Source organism: Scyliorhinus torazame, chromosome 17 (assembly GCF_047496885.1).
Source record: "Scyliorhinus torazame isolate Kashiwa2021f chromosome 17, sScyTor2.1, whole genome shotgun sequence".
NCBI lineage: Eukaryota > Metazoa > Chordata > Chondrichthyes > Carcharhiniformes > Scyliorhinidae > Scyliorhinus > Scyliorhinus torazame.
In genome coordinates, this window is record NC_092723.1 from 75,318,756 (window position 1) to 75,346,126 (window position 27,371).

At 49.0% G+C, this 27,371-nt stretch overlaps 1 protein-coding gene across 1 annotated transcript in view; it reads right to left on the reverse strand.

Moving 5' to 3' along the window:
• slc5a8l (solute carrier family 5 member 8, like) overlaps positions 1–27,371 on the reverse strand; it is a 195,213-nt gene that overhangs the window by 53,566 nt on the left and 114,276 nt on the right. The window contains exons 9-10 of the mRNA XM_072480642.1: positions 18,279–18,367; positions 18,060–18,169 (exon numbers count right to left, since the gene is read on the reverse strand). Of these exons, the coding sequence (XP_072336743.1) occupies positions 18,060–18,169; positions 18,279–18,367 (199 nt within the window). The remainder of the gene's footprint in view (positions 1–18,059; positions 18,170–18,278; positions 18,368–27,371) is intronic.

Consider the following 27,371-nt stretch of genomic DNA (forward strand, 5'->3'; position numbering starts at 1 on the left):
TGAGAAATTGGCCTTGTTAGTTGTGAGAGCACTTCACAGCTGCAGGTTGTGTTTGCTGCTTGCTCCGGCTGGTGGCTGCAATGCCTGAAGGTTGCTGTTGCTGTTTCTTTATTTTTATGTCGATGGAAAGAAGGACAATTTTTTGTCCAGTAACACCGGACTCAGGGGGACTAGAAGGTGTTCCGGTTTGAAGCAAGTAGAATCTGTGGGACCTGGTGCATGGCAGTAATCCATATAGGCCACCTGTTAACGCTGTTGAAGAAATGCTTTCGCCGATTGCTGCTGCTTTTGTTGCTGATGTGGTAAGTGCTGCATGTAACTGGCACATCACTGTGGGTTAAACACGCTGGAAGTCAAAGTTGTTTAACTGCACTCTGAGCGCTCGTGAAATATGTGGATGCGAGGATTTGGTTCTGGTGAGATTGGGCTGTGTGACAGTGTGGCATCTGTACCATGTCCTCGCAGACTTGGCACCCCGTGGAGGAGGAGGACAGTGTTTCACAAGCTACAGCACATAAGTGTATCCGTGAAGCCACAGATGTCCTATATGCCCGGGCAGCTGTCTATATCAACTTTGAGCTGGACCAAGCCCATCAAGGTGCCCGAGCTGCAGGATTCTTCACCATCGCCGGGATGCCAAGGTCCTGGGGATAATTATTGGCACACATGTTGCCTTGTATGCACCGGGGCATCAGGAAGTGTCCTTTATTAACAGGAAGGAGTTCCACTAACTGAATGTTCAACTCATGCTGAACATTTAGGGTGGCTGATTGGCACAGTGGTTAGCACTGCTGCCTCACAGCTCCAGGGTCCCAGGTTCAATTCTGGCCTCAGGTGACTGTCTATGTGAAGTTTGCACTTTCTCCCCATGTTTGCCTGGGTTTCCTCCAGGTGCTCCGGTTTCCTCCCACAGTCCAAAGATGTCCAGGTTAGGTTGATTGGCCATGCTAAATTACCCCTTAGTTTCCAAAAGGTTAGGTGAGGTTACTGGGTTACAGGATCGGCAGGAGGTGGAGGTGCTCTTTCCAAGGGCTGGTGCAGACCCGATGGGCCAAATAGCCTCCTTCTGTACTATTTATGGGCCACGGTTTAGAGAACCCCAAAGTGTATCATGGAGTTCACCTGAACCACAACATTTAATAGATTGTGGTATGGGGAGCACACGGCCTACTCGACAGGTATGGTACAGCAGAAATGGAAAAGTGAACTCAAGTTAACCTTTTTAAAACATACAGTGAACATCTTAGCAACCATTAATTCAAATACAACCCCCAAAGAATACAACACTAAGTAATCCTTTAAGCTTTCCTTTTAACATCCATATGACTTAAAAACACCATTTAACAGAAGCACATTAGGTTTTAATTCACCACTGAGAACATTTACAATTCTGAATTCACCAAATGATGAAGAGATAGTCTTTTGATTGCAGAGAGAACAACAGTACACCTGCTCTGCCTGGCTTCAGCTCCAACACTGAAAACCAAACTAAAACACACCCTGCAGCAAACAGCCTAAAACAAAAGTAAAAAGCTGACAGACAGCCTAGCTCCACCCACTCCCTGACAACACTGCATTAGTAAAGACCCATTTCTTAAAGGTATACTCACTACAGATATTTATAAACAGACCCATTTATAAACACCCATTTCTTAAAGGTACGCTCACATGACACCTCCCCCCATGAAAAAAAAAACCCATCAACTTCAAAATGGTTTCATTTTTCACCTTTTCACTATCCTTGAAGAAATGCACACAGTAAATATACTTTTTTGTTTCAAAAAACAACACACGCGAGCAGGTATAATAATATAGTGCTTTTTTTTGTTTGTTTATCTTCCTCCAACTGAAATCCTTCTTGATTGATAGTTTCTTTGAACAAGAAAGTCTCCGCATGATCTGTCCATTTCTCTACGCCTTGGCATTTCTCTTTAAAGTCCTACTTTAGGTCAATCTGATCACAGAGTCGCTTGCAATTCTCCAACACAGGAGCATTGGTTATCACAGCTTTCAGGCAGTCAAATGCCTGTTGAAAGTCTGCTGTCCATTGAAATTTTCGACGTTTCTTCAGCAAGTCCATCAGTGGAGCAATCATGCTGCAAATGTTTTGCACAAATGTTTGATCAAATCCACTCATGCCAAGAAATCGCATTATCTCCCTTAGTCTCGAAGTATTGAAAACTTCTCAATAACTGTTGGTTTCACATCCCATGTAACCATCCGACCCTGTCCGATTGTATGGCCAAGGAAAGTGACTTGGGCTTTTCCAAATTCACTTTTGGCTAGGTTTATCACCAAACTCGCCTCCTGAAGTCGATCGAATAACTCCATCAGATGCTTCAAATGTTCTGTCCATGTCTGGCTGAAAATGACCAGATCGTCGATGTATACAGCACAATTGGATAAGCCTGAAACAACTTTGTTAGTTGACTGTTAAAATGGGGCTGGGGCATTTTTCATGCCAAATGGCATAACTTTGAATTGGTATATACCATCTGGAGTCACAAAAGTTGAAATCTCCTTCGCCTTTTCAGATAAAGGTACCTGCCAGTAACCTTTAAGTAAATCCAATTTAGAAATAAAAACTGATTGTCCCACTTTCTCAATGCCATCCTCCAAACGTGGGTTAGGATAAGAGTCCGTTCTTGTAACTGCATGAACCTTTCTATAGTCCACACACAACCATTGGGTACCATCTGGTTTAGGTCCCTTCACCATAGGTGAGTCCATTGGCTGCAACCCACTTCAATTATGCCATTTTTAAGCATACTCTCAATCTCTTTGTTAACCTGTGCCAATTTTAATCAGCTCACAGCAAAACAGCCAGGCACTTTTAAACTGCTCTCAGCAAAACCAGCCAGGCACGTTTTTCAAACTGCAAAACCAGAGGGCAAAATGGCTGAACTGAGCTGAGCTCGACCCACTCTATGACATCACTGTTTTCTTAAAAGTACATTGCTTAAACATCCAGTTCTTAAAGGCACTCTTGCATGACACCTCCCCCCAAGAAAAAAAAAACCATCAACTTCAAGATGGTTTCATTTTTCACTTTTGCACCATCCACTAAGAAATGCACACAGTAAATATACTTTTCATTTAAAGAAAACAACACACGCAAACAGGTATAATAATACAGTCATATTTTTCTTTGTTCTTTTTCCTCCAACCAAAATCCTTCTCGATTGACAGTCTCTTGAACAAAGTCTCTGCACGATCCATCCATTCCTCTACTCCTCGGCAATTCTCTTTAGAATCAGGTACTCCAGTTCAATCTGACCACAGAGTCCCTTGCAATTCTCCAATACAGGAGCATTGGTGATCACAGCTTTCAGGCAGTCAAATGCCTGTTGAAAGTCTGCTGGCCATTGACATTTTTTTACGTCTCTTCAGCAATTCCATCAGTGGAGTAATCACGCCACAAAACTTTTGCACAAAGGTTCGATCAAATTCATTCATGATAAGAAATCGCATTATTTCCCTTCGTCTTTAGGATAACGGAAACGCCGCAAAGAAAGTGATTTGGGCTTCTCCAAATTCACTTTCGGCTAGGTTCATCACCAAACCCGTCACGTGAAGTCAATCGAAGAACTCCATACGTTGTTTTAAATGTTCTTTCCATGTCTGGAAGTTGGAAATAAAAGCAGATTGTCCCACTTTCTCCATGCAATCCTTCAATGGTGGGACAGGATAAGAGTCCGTTCTTGTAACTGTATTCACCTTTCTATAGTCCACACACAAACGTTGGGCACCATCTGGTTTAGGTACCATCACTATGGGTGAGATCCATTGGCTGGAACCCACTTCAATTATGCCATTTTTAAGCATACTCTCAATCTCTCTGTTAACCTGTGCCAATTTTAAAGGATTAAGTCTGTATGGATGTTGTTTGATAGGAACAGCATTTCCCACAGCTACATCATGTATAACCATTTTAGTACTTCCCAATTTATCTCTACAGACTTGCCCATGTGATATCAATAACTCTTTCAGGTCAGTTTGTTTTTCCTCTAGAAGGTATATGAATGCACGCCATCGGTTGCGCGTGCGTTGCAGAGGTTAAGGTTAGGGCTGGATTCACTTGGGGATATGGGGGATATGGGGGAGGGGGGAAATGGGGGAGGGGGGATATGGGGAGGGGGGATATGGGGGAGGGGGGATATGGGGGAGGGGGGATATGGGGGAGGGGGATATGGGGGAGGGGGATATGGGGGAGGGGGATATGGGGGAGGGGGATACGGGGCATGGGGGATATGGGGGAGGGGGGATATGGGGAGGGGGATATGGGGGAAGGGGGGATAGGGGGAGGGGGGATATGGGGGAAGGGGGATATGGGGGATATGGGGGAGGGGGGATATGGGGGGAGGGGGGATATGGGGGAAGGGGGGATATGGGGGAGGGGGGATATGGGGAGGGGGATATGGGGGCAGGGGGATATGGGGAGGGGGGATATGGTGGAAGGGGGATATGGGGAGGGGGGATATGGGGGAGGGGGGTATGGGGGGAGGGGGGATATGGGGGAAGGGGGGATATGGGGGAGGGGGGATATGGGGGAGGCTCACCCTGCCTGCTCTGACGAGGTCGTTCATCTTCTTGTGGCACTGGGTGCCTGTCCGTGGTGTAAGGGCCGCAGCGGTGACGGCCTCTGCCACTTCCCTCCACAGATGCCGGCTGTGGCGTGGGGCAACTCTGCGGCCGTGCCCGGGATACAGGGCGTCCCTCCTCTGCTCCACCGCGTCCAGGAGCGCCTCCACATCCCGTGACTCGAACCTCGGGGCTGAGCGGCGGCCAGCCATCCAGTCGGGTGTTCCGGTCGGGTGTTCCGGTCGGGTGGGGGGGGAGCTGCCTTATGAGCCGTCACGCCGTGCGGCGCGTATGACGCTGCACGGCGTGAACTACTGCGCAAGCGCGGATCCCGTTACGTCGCTGCTAGCCCATTTCGGGCCGGAGACTTTCGACCCATTTTTCCCACGTGACGCAAGTCAGATTTGCGCCGTTTTTTGCGCCGATCGGCGGACTTTCCGCCGATAACGGAGAATTTTGCCTAAGTTTCCTCAAATGCTGGAATGGGTATTAAGGGCACTGGTTTTATCACTGCTTGAGGTTTCCTATCACTTGACATGTGTGACATAATTGACAAAATTTAACTACATCTTTATGTAGTCCAGGCCAATAAAAATGTTTCTGGAAAAATGACCTCCCACTGGTACCTCATGTGCAACTCGCAACACCTCCTTTCTATACCCTACCGGCAATACTACTTGATGAACTTCTGCCCACTTTTCATCCACCTGCATATGTACAGGTCTCCATTTTCTCATAAAGACATCATTTTTATGGTAATAACACCCAGGTATATTCTCAGATTCCTCTTCCGTGTATGCTTTCTGATATATCCGTTTTATTTCTACATCTTTCTCTTGTAACTCTGCCAATTTTCCTGAACGAAAATATCCGCCTCATCCTCCACCTGTTCGTTTCTTTTTCAACCATCTGATCAAAAATTGTTTCTGATAATTGCACTTCAACTTCATCTTCACGCTTTGATTTCTCCTATTGTCTTAACCTGTGACTTTGCGACCTTGTTACTACACAATCCGAAAAAATCCCAAGATATTCGTCCTTCAACACTTCAGTTGACTGATTTTCCACTGGCTTATCAACCACAGTAGGCATCACTCCCACCTGCGATCCAGCTATATCATTACCCAAGATAAACTGTATTCCTGGACGAGGTAGTTTATCCATTACTCCTACTATCACTTCACCACTCTTCACTGGACTTTCCAACCTTACCTTATATAATGGAATGCTACTCCTCTCACCCTCGATTCCACATATCACCACCTTTTCTGGCAACATTCTTCCCAAACTACATAATTCCTCATCTCGTACCATTAAAGATTGACTAGCCCCTGTATCTCTTAAAATTGTAACTTCTTTACCTGCTCCTCCTGATACACATGAGTAAACTTTACCCACACAAGTAAATTCTTTAAAGACATCTGGCACCTTCTTAATAATCACTTCTTGAACAGGCTGTACAATCATTTGCACCTCCTTCGCTTCCCTTGGGCTTTCCTTTACCACTCTAACAAACCCCACTTTCTTACCCTGTTTTACCACATCAACCTTCCCAGTGCTTTTCTTCAGCCCCAATACTGTGACTTTACATGGCCTAGTTTATTACAGTGAAAACATTTGACATTTTTCATTTCTTTTCCACCGTCCTGGATTTCTTTTTTAATCTGAGGGACACTCTCCTTATTATCTCCCATCACATCACCTTCACCTTTACCACTTGTGTATTTCTCAAGTCCCCAGTTTCTATCCCTCACCGGCTGAAACTGATGTCAGAAACCACGCTTTGATTTTTGAACTAATTCATAATCATCTGCCATTTCTGCTGTTAATCTCGCAATTTTAAACCTCTGTTCTTCTACACGAGTTCTCACTACATCAGGAATTGAATTTTTAAACTCCTCCAAAAGTACAATTTCTCTGAGAGCTTCATACGTTTGGTCTATTTTCAAAGCCTTATCCACCTATCAAAGTTACTCTGTTTGAGCCTTTCAAACGCCGTGTATGTTTGATCAAATTCTTTCCTTGAATTTCTGCACCTTTGTCTGTAAGCTTCAGGCACTAGCTCATATGCACTTAAGATGGATTTCTTCACCTTCTCATACGTTCCAGATACCTCCTCCGGTAGTGATGCAAACACTTCACTTGCTCTACCTACCAGCTTTGTTTGAATCAGTAACACCCACATGTCCTGTGGCCATTTCATTTGTTTAGCTACCTTCTCAAATGAAATGAAAAAGGCTTCCACTTCCTTCTCATCAAATCTTGGCAATGCTTTGTCATTTTTAAATAGATTCTCACCACGTCTTCGACTGTGACACTCTGTCTCATTATCCTCATCCATCTACTCCAACTGTACGTGTCCCTTTACGTCTGCCAATTTTAACTGATTGTCATGTTTCCTGGCCATTTTCTGAAGTTCAAACACCCTCTCTTTATCTTTTTCCCTGATATGTATCTCCCTTTCTTTTTTGTTTTGTTCTGCTTGGGCTATTCTTTCTTTTCTCCTTTCTTCTCTCTCCTTTTCTTTTTCCTCTCTCTCTCTTTCTCTTTCTTATTCCTCTCTCTCTCTTTCTCTTTCTTTTTCCTCTCTCTCACTATCGTATGCCAGCCGCTTTAATTCTTTCTCATGTTCCATTTGTTTAATTTGCAACTGAATGTTTGCCATTTCCAATGAGTCAAACTCTATCTCAGGCAACTTTAAATGCTTAACCACCGCCATAATTACCTCATCTTTTTGCATTTTGTCAGGTAATGTTAACTGCAATGTTCTTACCAAATCTAACAGTCTGCTTTTAGTCTCTGTCCATAAGGTACTGCGTGTGACCATCTCCACCCCCAAAAATTTCTGAGCCTCTGAAAGAGTCATTGTCCACAACACACTCCCTACTTAAACTAGAATACCACACCTGAAAAGCAACCACAATATGCTCACCCCTCTCTGTCTTTAAGTTTACTAAACCAATCCAAAAGATAGACTTCTATCCCCCTTGAGCCCCCAATTTGTTATGGGTCAGGGTTTAGAGAACCCCAAAGTGTATCATGGAGTTCACCTGACCCACAACGTTTAATAGATTGTGCTATGGGGAGCACACAGCCCACTCTACAGGTGTGGTACAGCAGAAATTGAAAAGTATTTTTTAAAGCAAAACAATGTTTATTCTATGAACTCAAGTTAACCTTTTTAAAACATACAGTGAACATCGTAGCAACCATTAATTCAAATACAATCCCCAAAGAATACAACATTAAGTAATCCTTTAAGTTTTCCTTTTAACATCCATACGACTTAAAAACACCTTTTAACAGAAGCACATTAGGTTTGCATTCACTACTGAGAACATTTATAATTCTGAATTCACCAAATGATCAAGAGATGGTCTTTTGATGGCAGAGAGAACAACCGTACATCTGCTCTGCCGGGCTTCAGCTCCAACACTGAAAACAAAACTAAAGCACACCCTGCAGCAAACAACCTAAAACCAAAGTAAAAAGCTGACAGACAGCCCAGCTCCACCCACTCTCCAACATCACTGCAGTAGTAAACACCAATTACTTAAAGGTACTCTCACTACAGATATTTATATACGTACCTATATATAAACACCCATTTCTTAAAGGTACTCTCACATGACAACTGTAAATTCTGTGATTCTATGATTCTATGAGTGGACCCCTGGATCATTCGCGTCCTTCTCCCCATTCCCCTCCCATCCAATTAGCGCCCCCCCCCCCCCCCGACTACCCTGTACCACTGTCAGTGAGGAAATATACAAGGTACGAGAGTGATGATCAGTCGCTGTGAGATAGGCTCTGGTGCTCCACAGTTTAAGACAAAGTCTAACTCCTGTCTTTCTGCTGGCAGCAGTCTCATGCCTTCCTCTGAACGGGATCTGTATCGGGCACGTTTGATCTTGGATCACTGTGCCCAGGATGTGAGGGGTGGGGGAGCGGAGGGCAACAGGGGGTGGGGGTGCAGACAGGCCCGCTGTGAAGATTAACGTGACAGAGGCTTTCTCATGCATCAGGTGTAACATGTTTTAATTGTGATCATTGGGTATGTCCATTCCCCCTAGCTACAGGTTGTGACACTCTGGCAGTGCCCACTTAGTAATCCTCAATCTTCTTACGTGGCCTACTGCTACGTCTAGGTGTGTCCCCAGGATGCATGTCAGAGATGGAGGCAACCTGCTACTTTCCGTGCCCTGCGGCCTTTGGTGCCCTTGATGGATATCTTCTGGAGCTGGAGGACCCTGGATGATTTGGCAATGTCACTCGCATCACCATGCCACCCTGTTCTGCCCACCGTCCTTGAGATGCATCTGTGTCAGGAGGGCGGAATTCGGAAGCACAGGACACTGCGGTCCACTATTTGGTGGCAGGCCCCGGGTGGGCCTCCAGTGCTTCCTCCTCCCTGATGGTTGCCACAAGTCCCCGGGGGACTCCATGGGGTGGTGGGGCAGCTGGAGTGAGCTCCAGAGGCCTCTGCATCATCTGGCTCTGCCAGTCTTTGTGCATCCCCGTTGTCTGCACCATGATATTGACATACTCAGCAATGCTCCTCTGTGACTGGGCCATGCTCTGGGGTGCCTTGGCAATGTCCATCTGCGTCTGGGACATGTCCCTCAGCAACTGGGCCATGCTCTACAGTGCCTTGGAAATTTCCACCTGCGTATGCGACGTGTCCACGTCCCTCATCACCTGGGACATGATGTCAAGGCTCTCAACCATGATCATCATAGACTGAGCCATGCCTTCGACTCCACTACACAAGACGCTGACATCGTTCTGCAAGCTTTCCACTGTGGTTGCCACTGAGCAGTGTTGGCATCAGTGCCATGCTTGCCGACATTATCCCTGTGCCCGCAGCCTTTGGGACTCCTCCAAATGGCTATGCACTCGCTGGAATATTGCTGGCATTCCTTCCTGAATTTCACGGCCAAGTCCAAGCATCTGCATCAGCTCCTGGGATAGCTTGTCCAGAGGCTCGACATCTGACTCTGCGATCCAGCAGACCCCCTACTGCTGACTCCCTTGGATGTTCCTGCCTCCACCTGATCTGCATCAGCCACTGGTACTCGCCAGATTGTGCCCTCGAAGCCTGTCCACTAATGTTATCCACTGAGGTGTATGTCTCTGTGTTGGTGGAAGGTGCGGGTGGTAGCTGTGACGCCTCGATGGTGGTCTCCATGGAGTTTTCCTCTGAGGTGGTCTCTTGAATGGTGGAGGGTGGTGGGGGGCGACTCCGGTTGGCCCGGCCCCATTGTATGGAGATCCTGTGAGAGAATGTACATGTGGTCAGCGAAAGGGAAGGATCACTTTGTCTGACATGAACAACTCATTTGAGCCAGGTCATTAGGTGAAGGGGCAGTGGATCCTCACCTCTGTGACACTAGCCAAGCTCGCTGTCAGTCTCTCCTCGGTCAACCCCACAATCTCCAGGGCCCGTTCCTCAATGCAGGTGAGGACTTGGATCTCTGGTACTCGGTCCCAGTCTTGGCCCTTGCCTGCTTATTAGACCATAAGACATAGGAGCAGAAGTAAGGCCATTCTGCCCATCAAGTCCACTCCACCATTCAATCATGGCTGATTTCAACTCCATTTACCCGCTCTCTCTCCATAGCCCTTAATTCCTCGAAAAATCAAGAATTTATCAACTTCTGTCTTAAAGACACTCAACGTCCTGGCCTCCACCGCCCTCTGTGGCAATGTATTCCACAGACCCACCACTCTCTGGCTGAAGAAATTTCTCCTCATCTCTATTCTAAAGTGACTCCCTTTTATTCTAAGGCTGTGCCCCCGGGTCCTAGTCTCCCCTGCTAATGGAAACAACTTCCCTACGTCCACCCTATCTAAGCCATTCATTATCTTGTAAGTTTCTATTAGATCTCCCCTCAACCTCCTAAACTCCAATGAATATAATCCCAGGATCCTCAGACGTTCATCGTAGGTTAGGCCTACCATTCCTGGGATCATCCGTGTGAATCTCCGCTGGACCCGCTCCAGTGCCAGTATGTTCTTCCTGAGGTGTGGGGCCCAAAATTGCTCACAGTATTCTAAATGGGGTCTAACTAATGCTTTATAAAGCTTCAGAAGTACATCCCTGCTTTTATATTCCAAGCCTCTTGAGATAAATGACAACATTGCATTTGCTTTCTTAATTACGGACTCAACCTGCAAGTTTACCTTTGGAGAATCCTGGACTAGGACTCCCAAGTCCCTTTGCACTTCAGCATTGTGAATTTTGTCACCGTTTAGAAAATAGTCCATGCCTCTATTCTTTTTTCCAAAGTGCAAGACCTCACACTTGCTTGCCCACGTTGAATTTCATCAGCCATTTCTTGGACCACTCTCCTAAACTGTCTAAATCTTTCTGCAGCCTCCCCACCTCCTCCATACTACCTGCCCCTCCACCTATCTTTGTATCATCGGCAAATTTAGCCAGAATGCCCCAGTCCCGTCATCTAGATCGTTAATATATAAAGAAAACTGCTGTGGCCCCAACACTGAACCCTGCGGGACAACACTCGTCACCGGTTGCCATTCCGAAAAAGAACCTTTTATCCCAACTCTCTGCCTTCTGCCTGACAGCCAATCGTCAATTCATGTTAGTACCTTGCCTCGAATACCATGGGCCCGTATTTTACTCAGCAGTCTCCCGTGAGGCACCTTATCAAAGGCCTTTTGGAAGTCAAGATAGATAACATCCATTGGCTCTCCTTGGTCTAACCTATTTGTTTTCTCTTCAAAGAACTCTAACAGGTTTGTCAGGCACGACCTCCCCTTACTAAATCCATGCTGACTTGTCCTAATCCGACCCTGCACTTCCAAGAATTTAGAAATCTCATCCTCAACAATGGATTCTAGAATCTTGCCAACAACCGAGGTTAGGTTAATTGGCCTATAATTTTCCATCTTTTTCCTTGTTCCCTTCTTGAACAGGGGGGTTACAACAGCGATTTTCCAATCCTCTGGGACTTTCCCTGACTCCAGTGACTTTTGAAAGATCATAACTAACGCCTCCACTATTTCTTCAGCTATCTCCTTTGGAACTCTAGGATGTAGCCCATCTGGGCCCGGCGATTTATCAATTTTTAGACCTCTTAGCACTTTCTCCTTTGTGATGGCTACCTTATTCAACTCTGCCCCCTGACTCACCTGAATTGTTGGGATATTACTCATGTCTTCTCGTGTGAAGACTGACGCAAAGTACTTATTTAGTTCCTCAGCTATTTCCTTGTCTCCCATCACTAGATTACCAGCTTCATTTTGGAGTGGCCCAATGTCTACTTTTGCCTCCCGTTTGTTTTTCATGTATTTAAAGAAACTTTTACTATCATTCCAAATGTTACTGGCAAGCCTACCTTCATAATTGATCCTCTCCTTCCTTATTTCTCTCTTTGTTATCCTCTGTTTGTTTTTGTAGCCTTCCCAATCTTCTGACTTCCCACTACTCTTTGCCACATTATAGGCTTTCTCTTTTGCTTTGATGCATTCCCTAACTTCCTTTGTCAGCCATGGCTGCCTAATCCCCCCTCTGATAACCTTTCTTTTCTTTGGGATGAACCTCTGTACTGTGTCCTCAATTACTCCCAAAACTCCTGCCATTGCTGTTGTACTGTCTTTCCCACTAGGCTCTGCTCCCAGTCGATTTTCGTCAGTACATCCCTCATGCCCCTGTACTGTAACACCTTTACATCTGATTCTACCTTCTTTCTTTCAAATTGGAGATTGAATTCTACCATATTATGATCACTGCCTCCTCAGTGTTCCCTTACTTTAAGATCTTTAATCAAGTCTGGCTCATTACATAACACTAAGTCCAGAATGGCCTGTCCCCTCGTGGGCTCCATCACAAGCTGTTCCAAAAAGCCTTCCTGTAAACATTCAATGAATTCTCTTTCCTTGGGTCCACTGGCAGCATTATTTACCCGGTCCACCTGCATATTGAAGTCCCCCATGATCACTGTGACCTTGCCTTTCTGACATGCACTTTCTATTTCGTGGTGCATTTTGTGCCCCTGGTCCTGACCACTGTAAGGAGGCCTGTACATAACTCCCATTATGGTTTTTTTGCCTTTGTGGTTCCTCAACTCTACCCACACAGACTCCACATCATCTGACCCTATGTCGTTTAGTGCTATTGATTTAATTTCATTCCTAATTAACAAGGCAACCCCACCCCCTCTGCCCACCTCTCTGTCTTTTCGATAGGTTGTGAATCCCTGGATGTTTAAATGCCAGTCCTGAACCCCCTGCAATCATGTCTCTGTGATGCCTACCACATCATACCCGCCAGTCACAATCTGGGCCACAAGCTCATCGACCTTGTTCCGTACACTGCGCGCATTTAAATATAGCACCTTTAATTCTCTATTGACCGTCCCTTTTTGTTTTCTTAGTGTGGTGGACCTTGGTTTACTGAGCCTTTCCATACACTGTATCATATTTTGTGGGCTGGGGACTATCGTAACCTCTCCTGAGTTCTGTCTTTTCGTGCTTTTTTGTATTCCTAAGCAGCTATGCTTCCCCCTGATTACTTCACCTCTTGGTTCCCTGACTTTCCCTTCGCCCCCAATCTCTAGTTTAAAGTCCTATTGACCACCCTATTTACTCTTTTCGCCAGAATACTGGTCCCAGCTCGGTTCAGGTGGAGACCATCCCAACGGTATAGGTCCCCCCTGTCCCAAAACTGATGCCAGTGTCCCATGAAAAGGAACCCCTCTTTCCCACACCACTCTTTCAGCCACGTGTTAACTTCCCTTATTCTTGCCTCCCTATGCCAATTTGCACGTGGCTCGGGCAGTAATCCGGAGATTATGACCCTTGAGGACCTGTTTTTTAATTTGAATCCGAGCTCTTTATAATCTCTAAACAGGTCCTCTTTTCTAGACTTGCCTATGTTGTTGGTACCGACATGGACCACAACAACTGGATCCTCCCCCTCCCTCTCCAGTATCCTTCAAGCCGGTCAGAGATGTCCCGCACCCTAGCATTGGGCAGGCAACATACCATGCGGGACTCTTTATCCTGCTCACAAAGGATACTATCTATCCCCCTGATAATAGAATCCCCTACAACTACAACTTGCCTATTTACTCCCTCCCCTTGAACCTGCTGAACCATGGTGCCTTGGTCAGCTGACTCATCCTTCCTGCAGCCCTGTTCGCCATCCACACAGGGAGCAAGTGCCTCGTACCTGTTGGACAGGGTCAAGGGCTGAGGCTCCTGAGTTCCTGACTGCTGGTTCCCTTTACCTGCCTGACTTGCAGTCACACCCTGCTGTCCCTGGCCACTGGCAGGATTTAAACTACTTACTCTGACAGGTGTGACTGCCTCCTGAAACACAGTGTCCAGGTAAGTCTCCCCCTCCCTTATTATGGGCTATCTTCACTTGCAGTGACAAAGAGAGGGCTTTGTGAACTGTATCCTTGATAGTTCAGGGGGGTCTATGCAGGTGGCATGTGTGGGCACTGCACCTCATCAAAAATGGGTTATGCTAGTGTGTGTGCCAGAACGTACTGAGGAACAACCACAAAGATTAGATGTGGGGAGGGTGCGAGATGTCTGCCAGTGATTTACGGGGGGAGGGGGTGTTGGGAGGTTGAGGGATGGCAGGCAGAACTGATGCTAGGGAAGAGGTGGTAACTTAACCACGCAGTTTGATGGAGATAAGACCATAAGACCATAAGACATAGGAGCAGAATTAGGCCACTTGGCCCATCGAGACTGCTCCGCCATTCAATCATGGCTGATATTTTCTCATCCCCATTCTCCTGCCTTCTCCCCATAACCCCTGATCCCCTTATCAATCAAGAACCTATCTATCTCTATCTTAAAGACACTCAGTGATTTGGCCTCCACAGCCTTCTGCGGCAAAGAATTCCACAGATTCACCACCCTCTGGCTGAAGAAATTCCTCCTCATCTCTGTTTTAAAGGATCGTCCCTTTAGTCTGAGATGGTGTCCTCTGGTTCTAGTTTCTCCTACAAGTGAAAACATCCTATCCACGTCCACTCTATCCAGGCCTCGCAGTATCCTGTAAGTTTCAATAAGATCCCCCCTTATCCTTCTGAACTCCAACGCGTACAGACCCAGAGTCCTCAACTGTTCCGCATACGACAAGTTCTTCATTCCAGGGATCATTCTTGTGAACTTCCTCTGGATCCTTTCCAAGGCCAGCACATCCTTCCTTCGATACAGGGCCCAAAACTGCTCACAATACTTCAAATGGGGTCTGACCAGCACCTTATACAGCCTCAGAAGTACATCCCTGGTCTTGTATTCTAGCCCTCTTGACATGAATGCTAACATTGCATTTGCCTTCTTAACTGCCGACTGAACCTGCACATTAACCTTACGAGAATTGTGAACAAGGACTCCCAAGTCCCTTTGTGCTAGAACATAGAACATACAGTGCAGATCCCCGTAACCCAATAACCCCTCCTCACCGTTTTGGACAGTCAGGGCAATTTATCATGGCCAATCTACTTAACCTGCACGTCTTTGGACTGTGGGAGGAAACCGGAGCACCCGGCGGAAAACCACGCAGACACGGGGAGAACATGCAGACTCCCACAGACAGTGACCCAGAGGGAATCGAACCTGGGACCCTGGCGCTGTGATGTGCTACCCACTTGTCCTACCGTGCTTCTGATTTCCTAAGCATTTCCCCATTTGGAAAATAGTCTATGCCTAAATTCCTCCTTCCAAAGTGCATAACCTCACACTTTTCCCCATTGTATTTCATTTGCCACTTCATTGCCCACTCTCCTAGCTTGTCCAAATCCTTCTGCAGCCCCCTTGCTTCCTCAATACTACCTGTCCCTCATTAGATCTTTGTATCATCTGCAAACTTAACAACAGTGCCTTCAGTTCCTTCTTCCAGATCATTAATGTATATTGTGAAAAGTTGTGGTCCCAGCACAGACCCCTAAGGCACACCACTAGTCACCGGCTGCCATCCTGAAAAAGACCCCTTTATCCCCACTCTCTGCCTTCTGCCAATCAGCTATTCCTCTATCCATGCCAGGGTCTTACCATTAACACCATGAGCTTTTAACTTATTTAACAGTTTCCTATGCGGCACCTTGTCAAAGGCCTTCTGGAAATCTAAATAAATCACGCCCACTGGTTCTCCTTTGTCTAACTTCCTTGTTACCTCCTCAAAGAACTCTAACAGATTTGTCAGACATGACCTCCCTTTGACAAAGCTGTGCTGACTCAGTCCTATTTTACCATGCACTTCCAAGTACTTTGCGATATAGGGCGTCATTCTCCGACCCCCCCCCCGCCGGGTCGGAGAATGCCCGTTGGCCGCCGTGAATCCCGCCCCTTCCCCGCCGAAGTCTCCGGTACCGGAGATTGGGCGGGGGCGGGAATCGGGCCGCGCCGGTTGGCGGGACCCCCCGCTCAATTCTCCGGCCCGGATGGGCCGAAGTCCCGCCCAGAAATTGCCTGTCCCGCCGGCGTAAATCAAAGCTGGTATTTACCGGCGGGACCAGACTGAAGACAGGCTAACCGGCCTATAATTTCCCGTCTTCTGCCTCCCTCCCTTCTTAAACAGTGGTGTTACATCAGTCACTTTCCAGTCCTCTGGGACCCTTCCTGCCTCCAGTGATTCCTGAAAGATTATCACCAATGCTCCACAATCTCCTCAGCTATCTGTTTTCGGACACCCTTTTAGGACATTGTACGGCTGTCCTCCTGGTCATGCAGCCCGCACTGACTGCTACTGCCACTGCATTCCTGGTGGTATTAGTGACTCTGCTGCTGGTCCTCCGGTCTCTTCGGGGGAACATATGGTCTTGTCTTGCCTCCACAGTATCCAGAAGCCTGGCCAGGTTGGCATCCTCAAAGCATGGAGCAGGTCTGCACACTGCCATGCCTGTCTGTTGACTGGGAGTGAATAGTGAGGCGAGCAGCTGAGGCACAAATCTGGCAAATCAGACGGCAAGGCTACCAGTAACAGTGAGAATCTTGTGGAAGCTCATTTCCGGCACAAAGGTCCATTGAATATGGGCCGCGATTTTGTCAACCCGGTCGCCGTGAAACATCCCGTCAATCGCGCCCAAACTCCCGTTTAGAGATTTTTCTGTTAAATCACGCTCAACAGGTTTTTACACATTCAAGGGGTAAGTATTATGGAGACTAACTCGACAGAGTACAGATTCGACAGAGTAGGGAATTCTGTAATTTGATGTGTGAGGGAATTTAGCATAATGAGGTGCTGGTCTCGCATTTTCAAGATCAAAGAGCGATCTAACAGAGAGTGAGATAGACAGCAAGACCTGAGAGCTGAAGTCCAAGGACATGAGTTAGATAAGCAAGTAACTGATTGGTTGGTGAGTTTAAAGGTTACTTTTTTTCTCTGAACTGGGGCAATTGATAATAATGTATTAAACTTATAGGTTAACTAGTTATAAAGTACTCAGTATGACTACAAGAAAATGCCTGCGTACCCTGGTGTCATGCAATGAGGTCAGAAGACAGTGTAGCTGGTTACATGGACGAGTAATCCTGTGCACCTCCTGTATATAACACCTCATTTCTCTCTGTACCTCCACGGCATGTTGAATTCCTCTGACATATTATCCAGCTATTATAAGAGTGTTTGCATATCAGTGAGTGTGGTGATATGCCTGTGGGTTATATCATAGATGGATGGCTGGCGACCTCCAACCAGCAGGTAGCGGTGCCGACACATCATGCGGCCTCCAGACCAAGGTCATGTGTCCAGGGCATCCCATCTTAGGGGAGACACATACGGTCATCTCCAGAAAAAGATTGAGAGGGTAATAAGACATACAAGTGACTGGTCAGTGCTAGGTGCAGATTTCAGAGGAATAATAAGCAGACTCCATGATAACATGCTCTGTAACAGATTGCTATCTTACCACACAAGACTCAATAAAAGATTCTAGTTTGGACAAGTCGAGGTGTTTGGTGGATTCCTTCGTAAGGTATCGAAGACCAAACACAATAGTGAAGAAAGGCCTATCCTTGGCATTTTGGTTTGCTTCAACAATGGTCCATGGTGGTTAACTCTGTCTCCAATGAAAGCTCTCCTTGAGTCACAGTGTTAACCACTGTGCTACCGTGCCACCCAAAAGTATATCATGCACATTATCATCAAAAACTGCCAAGAGCACATGAGTAAAATGAGCCAGTAACAATTAGATGAAGTCAAGTATTGGCTTTCATAACAAGTAGTTTATAAGTGGAGGAAGACCGAAAGATGTAAACAGTCCCTTAGTTTTGAGGCCCTGGTAAAGAATGAGTTTGATAAGTGAATGCTGGTTCCAGTCAGAATTGGCCTTCATTTCCCAATTGAGGATTGAATACAGTTCTATTGGAACTCCCATTTATGAGTGCAATAAATGCTGGCCTAATCAGCGACGTCCACATCCCGTAAATGGATAAATTTGTAAAAATTGATTCGACATTTACTTGATCATTGATAGCCACAAAATTTCACTTACTAAGTCCCTTTGTGATCCAAGACAGTTTCTTCTCCGATAAACTGATATGAGGTTTGATGAAGTCCTCCACTGTGACGGCAGCCAATGCATTGATACTGGAGGAAACAGTACTAGAGACAGAGTGGGAAGGAATCAGGGTATTGCTACTGAAGGAAACAATACGACATGCAGATCACTGGAAAGGAGTCAGGCCATTAAAATTGATGGATTCAAACATACCTCAGAGTCCCGCTGTATGCAGCTGCAACAAAGATTCCCGGAACACCAGGATAATCCTTCAGAATATCCATTACTAGGTATGGGAGCAACTAAAACACAAGACAATGAAATAATCAGAGGCAGCACACTAAAACAGATTTACTGGCAGCTCGGCCCTCACACATGACATGGCGAATTTCTGGGAAATACCATACATACCAGCCTATTCAAGCCAAATCCCTGGGGAAAATTGCCCTTCCCAATTTTCTCAAGCAAGACCCGTGGCAAATATTGTCCAATCCAATCTTTACCAAGAAGGGAACGGGCCATCTTGGACTGCGTGTTGTGCAATGAGAAAGAATTAGTTGGCAATCTAGTTGTGAGAGAGCCCTCGGGGATGAATGACCATAATATGGTAGAATTCTTGATCAAGGTGAATAGTGAGGTAGTTGATTCTGAGACTAGGGTCCTGAACCTCAATAAAGGTAACTATAATGGTATGAGGCATGAGCTGGCTATGACAGACTGGGAAATATTACTGAAAGGAAGGACAGACTGGGAAATATTACTGAAAGGAAGGACAGCGGATAGGCAATGGCAGGCATTCAAGGAACAAATAGGTGGACTCCAAAAGTTGTTTATTCCTCTTTGATGCAAGAGTAGAAAGGGAACTGTGGCCAAACTATGGCGTACAAGAGAAATTAGATTCAAAGAAGAGGCATACAAATTAGCAAGAAAAAGCAAAACTGGGAACAAAGAAATGGCTGAGGAACTAAATTTGTACTTTGCTTCTGCCTTCACAAAGGAAGACATGAATACTGTGCCGGAAGTTCTGAGGAACACAAGTTCTACTGGGGGACTGAAGGAAATGATATTAGTAAAGAGATGGTTTTGGGGAAATTAATGGGATTGAAGGCAGACAAATCTCCAGGGCCTGATAATCTTCATCCCAGAGTACTTAAGAAAGTGGCCTGAGAAATAGTAGATCCGTTGGTGGTAATTTTCCAAAATTCTTTGGACTCTAGAATGTTTCCTACAGATTGGAAGGTAGCGAATGTAACCCCGCTATTCAAAAAGTGAGGTAGAGAGAAAATAGGGAATTATAGACCATTGAGCCTAATGTCGGTAGTAGGGAAGTTGCTGGAGTCCATTATCAAGGATTTCATAACATAGCATTTGGGAAGCAGTGATGTAATCAGACAAAGTCAGAGTAGATTTATGAAAGGAAAATCATGCTTGACAAATCTACTAGAATTCTTTGAAGATGTAAATTCTATGATTCTATGTAACTAGTAGAGTTGACCAGGGAGAACCTGTTGAAGTGGTTTATTTAGATTTTCAGAAGGCTTTCGACAAGGTCTCACATAGCAGCTTAATATGTAAAGTTAAAGAATATGGGATCATGGGTAGAGTCTTGAGATGGATAGAAAGCTGGTGAGCAGACAAGAAGCAAAATGTGGGACTAAATGGGTCTTTTTCTAATTGGCAGGCAGTGACTAGTGGGGTACCACAGGAATCTGTGCTAGTAACTCAATCGTTCACATTATATATGAATGATTTGGATGAGGGAACTAAATGTATTATCTCCAAATTATCAGATGATACAAGGTTGGGTGGGAGGGTGAGCTGTGAGGAGGATGTAGAGATGCTCCAGTGGGATTTGGACAGACTGAGTGAGTGGGCATATGCATGCCAGATGCAATATAATGTGGGTAAATGTGAGGCTATCCGCTTCAGTAGCAAAAATAGGAAGGCAAATTATTATTTCTATGGGTGTAAATTGAAAGTGGTGGATACTCAGCGAAACCTTGATGTCCTCGTGCATCAGTCGCTGAAAGTAAGCGCGCAGGCAATAAAGAAGGCAAATGGTATGCTGGCCTTCATAGCGAGAGGACTTGAGTATAGGAATAGAGGTGTTTTACTGCAATTATATAAGGCATTAGTGAGGCCACACCTGGAGTATTGCATGCAGTTTTGGTATCCTTATCTGAGGAAGGGTGATCTTGCTATGGAGTGTGTGCAGCGAAGGTTTACCAGGCTGATTCCTGGGATGGCGGGACTGTCACATGAAGAGAGGTTAAATTGGTTAAGATTATGGCGGGATTCTCCGACCCCCCGCCGGGTCGGAGAATCGCCGGGGGGCAGCGTGAATCCCGCCCCGCTGCCCCGATGCCGGCTGCCGAATTCTCCGGTGCCGGGGTTTTGGCGGGGGCGGGAATCACGCCGCGCCGGTCGGCGGCCGCTGGCAGGGCCCCCCCGGCGATTCTCCGCCCCACAATGAGCCGAGCGGCCGCCCGTTTTCAGCCGGTCCCGCCGGCGTAAATCAAACCAGGTCCGTACCGGCTGGACCTGGCTCTACGGGCAGCCAGTGGAGTCCTCAGGGGGGTACGAGGGGATCTGGTCCTGGGGGGCGGGGGGAGGGGGGGGGGGCACGATCAGGGCCCACTGATCTGCGGGCAGGCCTGTGCCGTGGGGACACTCTTTCCCTCCGCACCGGATGCTGTCAACCTCCACCATGGCCGACGCAGAGAAGAACCCCCCCTGCGCATGCGCTGGGATGATGCCAGCACACGCTGGCGCTCCCGCACATGCGCCAACTCGCGCCAAGCCCTTCCGCGTCATACACGCCGCACGGCGTGACAGTTCATTAAGGACGCGCTGCTCCCCCCCACTTGACCAGAACACCCGACCGGATGGCCGCCCACCGCTCAGCCCCGAGGTTCCAGTCTCCTGACATTGAGGCGCTCCTGGACGCAGTGGAGCAGAGGAGAGACGCCCTGTATCCCGGGCACGGCCGCAGAGTTGCCCCACGCCACAGCCGGCGTCTGTGGAGGGAGGTGGCAGAGGCCGTCGCCGCTGTGGCCCTGACACCACGGACAGGCACCCAGTGCCATAAGAAGGTGAACGACCTCGTCAGAGCAGCCAGGGTGAGCCTCCCCCCCTGCCCGATATCCATATCCCCAATAACCCCCCTCCCCCATATCCCCCATATCCCCCCTCCCCCATATTCCCCATATCCCCCTTCCCCCATATCCCCCATCCCCATATTCCCCATATCTCCCCTCCCCCATATCCCCCCTACCCATATCCCCCCTCCCCCATATCCCCCCTCCCCCATATCTGCCTTCCCTCATTTCCCCAAGTGAATCCAGCCCTAACCTTAACCTCTGCAATACACGCGCAACCGATGGCGTGCATTCATATACCTGCCTAACACTGTTGCCTTTTACCCCTGCCTCCACCCCCCCACAGGAGAAGCGCGCACACAACAATAGGGAGCATGTGACGACTGGAGGAGGCCCCACTGATGAGAGGCCACTGACCGAACATGAGGGAAGGGCCCTGGAACTGGCTGGCGGACCTGAGGACCGGGAGGTTGCTGATGCAGAGGTCGGGGGCCCACCAGCAAGTGAGCCACCGACAGCCCGTCCCCATATCCCCCCTCCCCCATATCACCTGATCACTGCCTGATTATCATAGAATTTACAGTACAGAAGGAGGCCATTCGACCCATCGAGTCTGCACCGGCTCTTGGAAAGAGCACCCTACCCAAGGTCAACACCACCACCCTACCCCCATAACCCAGTAACCCCACCCAACACTAAGGGCAATTTTGAACACTAAGGGCAATTTATCATGGCCAATCCACCTAACCTGCACATCTTTGGACTGTGGGAGGAAACCGGAGCACCCGGAGGAAACCCACGCACACACGGGGAGGATGTGCAGACTCCGCACAGACAGTGACCCAAGCTGGAATCGAACCTGGGACCCTGGAGCTGTGAAGCAATTGTGCTATCCACAAGGCTACCGTGCTGCCCCCTGATGTCTAACCATGCATGCTTCATTGTGTATCGCAGGACCAAACGTCCAGGCACCCATTCCCGCAGATGCAGACCGCCCGCATGATGCCCCTCGGAGACCACGGGGGACGGAGAGACCCGGACTGTCTGGCATGCGACGCCCGCAGAATGCCCCTCGGAGATCACTGGAGATGGAGAGACACGGACCCTCTGGCATGCGATGCCCGCAGGATGCCCCTCGGAGACCACTGGAAATGGAGAGACCCGGACCCTCTGGCATGCGACGCCCGCAGGATGCCCCTTGGTGACCACTGGAGATGGAGAGACCTGGAGCAACAGGGAGACGACGCCCCCATCTCGTGTGGGTGCGACGACGCAGGCGTGTGCAACCCAGCGACGAGAGGGGCAGCCACAGGCCCCCGTCACAGCCGAGCCACGAAACCACTACCCAGGACACCACTACTCAGGACACCACTACCCAGGACACCCCTACCCAGGACACCACTACCCAGGAAACTTAAATACAGGACAGTGACACAGATTGGATGGGCGGAGACGAACTGCCACCCCAAAGTGCCATGGACTCAGAGTGGGACGATGCGCACGACACAACGCCATTGCTGTCACCAACACCCTCCACCGTCGCAGAGACGCTCACCTCGGTTGGGCACTTTAGTTATGAGGTGTCTGGTACACTCACTGGTGCGCACAACACAGCCGTCCCGGTACAGCAGGTGGAGGTAGGAGCAGCAGAGGGGCCGGGCGGTCGGAGGGCAGCCCAGCCCAAGCGAACATCTGTCGCCCAGATGGATCCCGGGTTCCTGCAGTTACCACACCCACACATAGAGCCGATGCAACCACCGAACCGGAGACGGGCGAAGAGGGTGACGGCCGGCTTGCGGCGGCTGCAGTCGCAGGTGGAGGAGTCCACCCGCGTCCAGGAGCTGGGAGTGGTGCCGGTCATGCGTGCCACCCAGGCCGACACCGTCCGCGGTAGAGGCAGTGAGTGCGATGGTGTCAGACATGGGGAACGGTTTGCGAGGCCTGGGGATTTCCGTGCAGGCGGCATCTGTGGCCCAGGACATGGCATGTCATCATTGCCCACACCCCCTCCTCCCCCCAGCCAGGCGGCATGGACCGCATGGGTCCGACTGTTGGAGGCTGGCACCTGGCCAGGTGGACCAACTCACTTGCCCCCCCCCCCACCCCACGTCCTTCCCCGGCACGGACCACGTCCCCCCATCCTCCTCCCCGGCACGGATCCCATCCCCATCCTCCTACCCGGCACGGACCCCATCCTCCTCCCCGGCACGCCCCCCCCCCATCCCCCTCCCCGGCACGGACCCCATCCTCCTCCCCGGCACGGACCCAGACCCCCCATCCCCCTCCCCGGCACGGACCCCATCCCCCTCCCCGGCACGGACCCCATCCTCCTCCCCGGCACGGGGGGTCGGAGAATCTCGCCCCAGAAGAGTGAGAGGGCACTTCATAGAGACTTACAAAATTCTAACAGGATTAGTCGGCAGGACTTCGGCCCATCCGGACGTGAGGATATTGGCAGCCCCAAAATCCATTGCCTTGCGCCCACCCGTGCTATTCTCCGGGGTGTGCAGCGCCATTGACGCCCCGCCGACTTTTCTCCCTTCGGAGACTTTGGCGGGCGGCGGGGGCGGAATTCACGGCGGCCAACGGCCATTCTCCGACCCGCTGGGGGGTCGGAGAATCTCGCGCCAGAAGAGTGAGAGGGCACTTCATAGAGACTTACAAAATTCTAACAGGATTAGACGGTAGATTTAGAAAGAATGTTCCCGATGGTGTGAGAGTCCAGAACTAGGAGTCATAGTTTGAGGATAAGGGGTAAGGACTGAGGTGAGGAGAATTTTTTTTACCCAGAGAGTGTTGAATCTGTGGAATTCACTACGACGCAAAGTAGTTGAGGCCAAAACATTGTGTAATTTCAAGAAGGGATTAGATATAGCTCTAGTGGTTAAAGGGATTAAGGGATATGGGGAGAAGGGGGATCAGGGTATTGAACTTGATGATCAGCCATGACCATAATGAATGGCGGAGCTGGCTTTAAGGGGCGAATGGCCTCTTCTGCTTCTATTTTCTACGTTTCTATGTTTACAGGGTGCATTCTTTGGAGAAATTCTCCATCCCTGTTTTTTCAAGGAACCTTCCTGATGAATACGATCCATTTCAGTCTGTTCAACTGAAGTCCCAGGGAATACCATCCACTTTGATTTCTATATATAAGGGATATTCCTGGTGAATCCCAATTGGTACTCTGTCAATAGACATTTCTGGGGAAATTTGACTTTCAAGTCTGCACCTGACGGTATAGAGAGCTCACCACTCAGAATTTAGGAATTTCAGCTGCCTCTAATACTAAGCTGATTCACAAGTACATCAGGAAAAGGTGGAGGTTAACCAAAATCAGAATCAGAATCACAGAATAGTACAGCACAGAAGGCCCATCGAGTCTGCACCGACGCATGAAAAACACTTGACCGGACTTCCGGGTGCGGCGATGACCAGCTGAGTCACACGTTTCGGCAGCTCCCGGTGGAACGGACTTTTGGGCTCTTAATAAGAGCCCCAACGGCAATTTTAATGGCTAAAAGTACTGTGCGGTGAACCAGAAGGGAATCCCCCCTGGATACGGATGAAAAAAGGAGAGGAAGGTGGCCAGATTGCGGTGGATCCTTTAGAGCAGCGGCAAGGAAGGCAAGCAAAAACCAAGATGGCGTCGGAAGGTGGCAGTTTAATATGGGGCCCTGAACAACACGAGTTTTTGAAACGCTGCGTGGAAGAACTCAAAAAGGAAATGAAGAAGGAGCTGTTGGCCCCGATATTACAGGCGATCGAACGGCTAAAGGAGGAGCAAAAGACCCAGGAGCGGGAGCTTCGGGTCGTGAAGGCAAAAGCTGCCGAGAATGAGGACGACATACAGGGCCTGGTGGTGAAGACGGAGATGCACGAGGCACACCATAAACGATGTGTGGAAAGGCTGGAGGCGCTGGAGAACAACGCGAGGAGGAACAACCTAAGGATTCTTGGTCTTCCTGAAGGTGCGGAGGGAGCGGACATCGGGGCATATGTGAGCACGATGCTGCACTCGTTAATGGGAGCGGAGGCCCCGGCGGGTCCGCTGGAGGTGGAGGGAGCATCCCGAGTGATGGCGCAAGGACCGAGAGCAGGAGAAATTCCTAGAGCCATAGTGGTGAGATTCCTCCGCTTTAAGGATAGAGAGATGGTCCTTAGATGGGCAAAGAAAACTCGGAGCAGTAAGTGGGAGAACGCGGTGATACGCGTATACCAAGACTGGAGTGCAGAGGTGGCGAGAAGGAGGGCGAGCTTTAATCGGGCCAAGGCGGTGCTTCACAAAAAGAAGATAAAATTCGGAATGTTGCTACCGGCAAGACTGTGGGTCACATATCAAGGGAGGCACCACTACTTTGAGACGGCGGATGAGGCGTGGACTTTTATCGTGGAAGAAAAATTGGAATGAGCGGGTTATTAAAAAAAGAACGTTTGAAACAAAGTGGTGGGGCGAGTATGGGGGGCGAAGAGGGGGGTAAAAAGGGGGGAAAGAGGAGCTTTATGTTATTAATCCTGCGACGTGGTAACTTTTCTCTCTTCCACAGGAGGTGGTGGGGGGAGGAAAGGAGGTGGAGGAGATGGGGCGTTGGCCATTGGGGGCGGGGCCAAGAGGGAAGCGCGGGCTCGGTTCCCGCACTATGATAATCATGGCGGGAATAGGGAAGCAGGAAGGAGGGGGCGTCGCGCGGTGCGAGCCGAGGTCACGGGGGGAAGCCGAGGTCGGCCAGAGTTTGCTGACTTCTGGGAGCAACATGGGGGGTGTAACTACGCTAGTGGGGGATCTAGCGGGGGGGGTGGGAGGGGGAAATTATTGGGCTGCTGCTGCTGGGGAGAGGGGGGAGCTGGCATGGGGTGGGATGGGCGGGGGGGGGCACCGCCTGGGGGGGGACACAGCTGCGTGGGAACCGGGTGAGGAGCTGGAAAAAGGGGATGGCTAATTGACAAGGGGGGGGGTAAAAAGCCCCCCAACCCGGCTGATCACGTGGAACGTGAGAGGGCTGAACGGGCCGATAAAGAGGGCACGGGTACTCGCACACCTTAAGAAACTTAAGGCAGACGTGGTTATGTTACAGGAAACGCACTTGAAACTGATAGACCAGGTGAGACTACGCAAAGGTTGGGTGGAGCAGGTGTTCCATTCGGGGCTAGATGCGAAAAACAGGGGGGTGGCTATATTAGTGGGGAAGCGGGTAATGTTTGAGGCAAAGACTATAGTGGCGGATAGCGGGGGCAGATACGTGATGGTGAGTGGCAAACTACAGGGGGAGACGGTGGTTTTGGTAAACGTATATGCCCCGAACTGGGATGATGCCAATTTTATGAGGTGTATGCTAGGACGCATCCCGGATCTAGAGGTGGGAAAGTTGGTAATGGGGGGAGATTTCAATACGGTGTTGGAACCAGGGCTGGACAGGTCGAGGTCCAGGACTGGACGGAGGCCGGCAGCAGCCAAGGTGCTTAAAGATTTTATGGAGCAGATGGGAGGAGTAGACCCGTGGAGATTTAGCAGACCTAGGAGTAAGGAGTTTTCGTTTTTCTCTTATGTCCACAAAGTCTATTCGCGAATAGACTTTTTTGTTTTGGGAAGGGCGTTGATCCCGAAGGTGAGGGGAACGGAGTATACGGCTATAGCCATTTCGGACCACGCTCCACATTGGGTGGACTTGGAGATAGGGGAGGAAACAGAAGGGCGCCCACCCTGGAGAATGGACATGGGACTAATGGCAGATGAGGGGGTGTGTCTAAGGGTGAGGGAGTGCATTGAAAAGTACTTGTAACTCAATGATAATGGGGAGGTCCAGGTGGGAGTGCTCTGGGAGGCGCTGAAGGCAGTGGTTAGAGGGGAGCTGATATCAATAAGGGCACATAAAGGAAAGCAGGAGAGTAGGGAACGGGAGCGGTTGCTGCAAGAACTTCTGAGGGTGGACAGGCAATATGCGGAGGCACCGGAGGAGGGACTGTACAGGGAAAGGCAAAGGCTACACGTAGAATTTGACTTGCTGACAACGGGTACTGCAGAGGCACAGTGGAGGAAGGCACAGGGTGTACAGTACGAATATGGGGAGAAGGCGAGCAGGTTGCTGGCCCACCAATTGAGGAAAAGGGGAGCAGCGAGGGAAATAGGGGGAGTGAGGGATGAGGAAGGAGAGATGGAGCGGGGAGCGGAGAGAGTGAATGGAGTGTTCAAGGCATTTTATAAAAAATTATA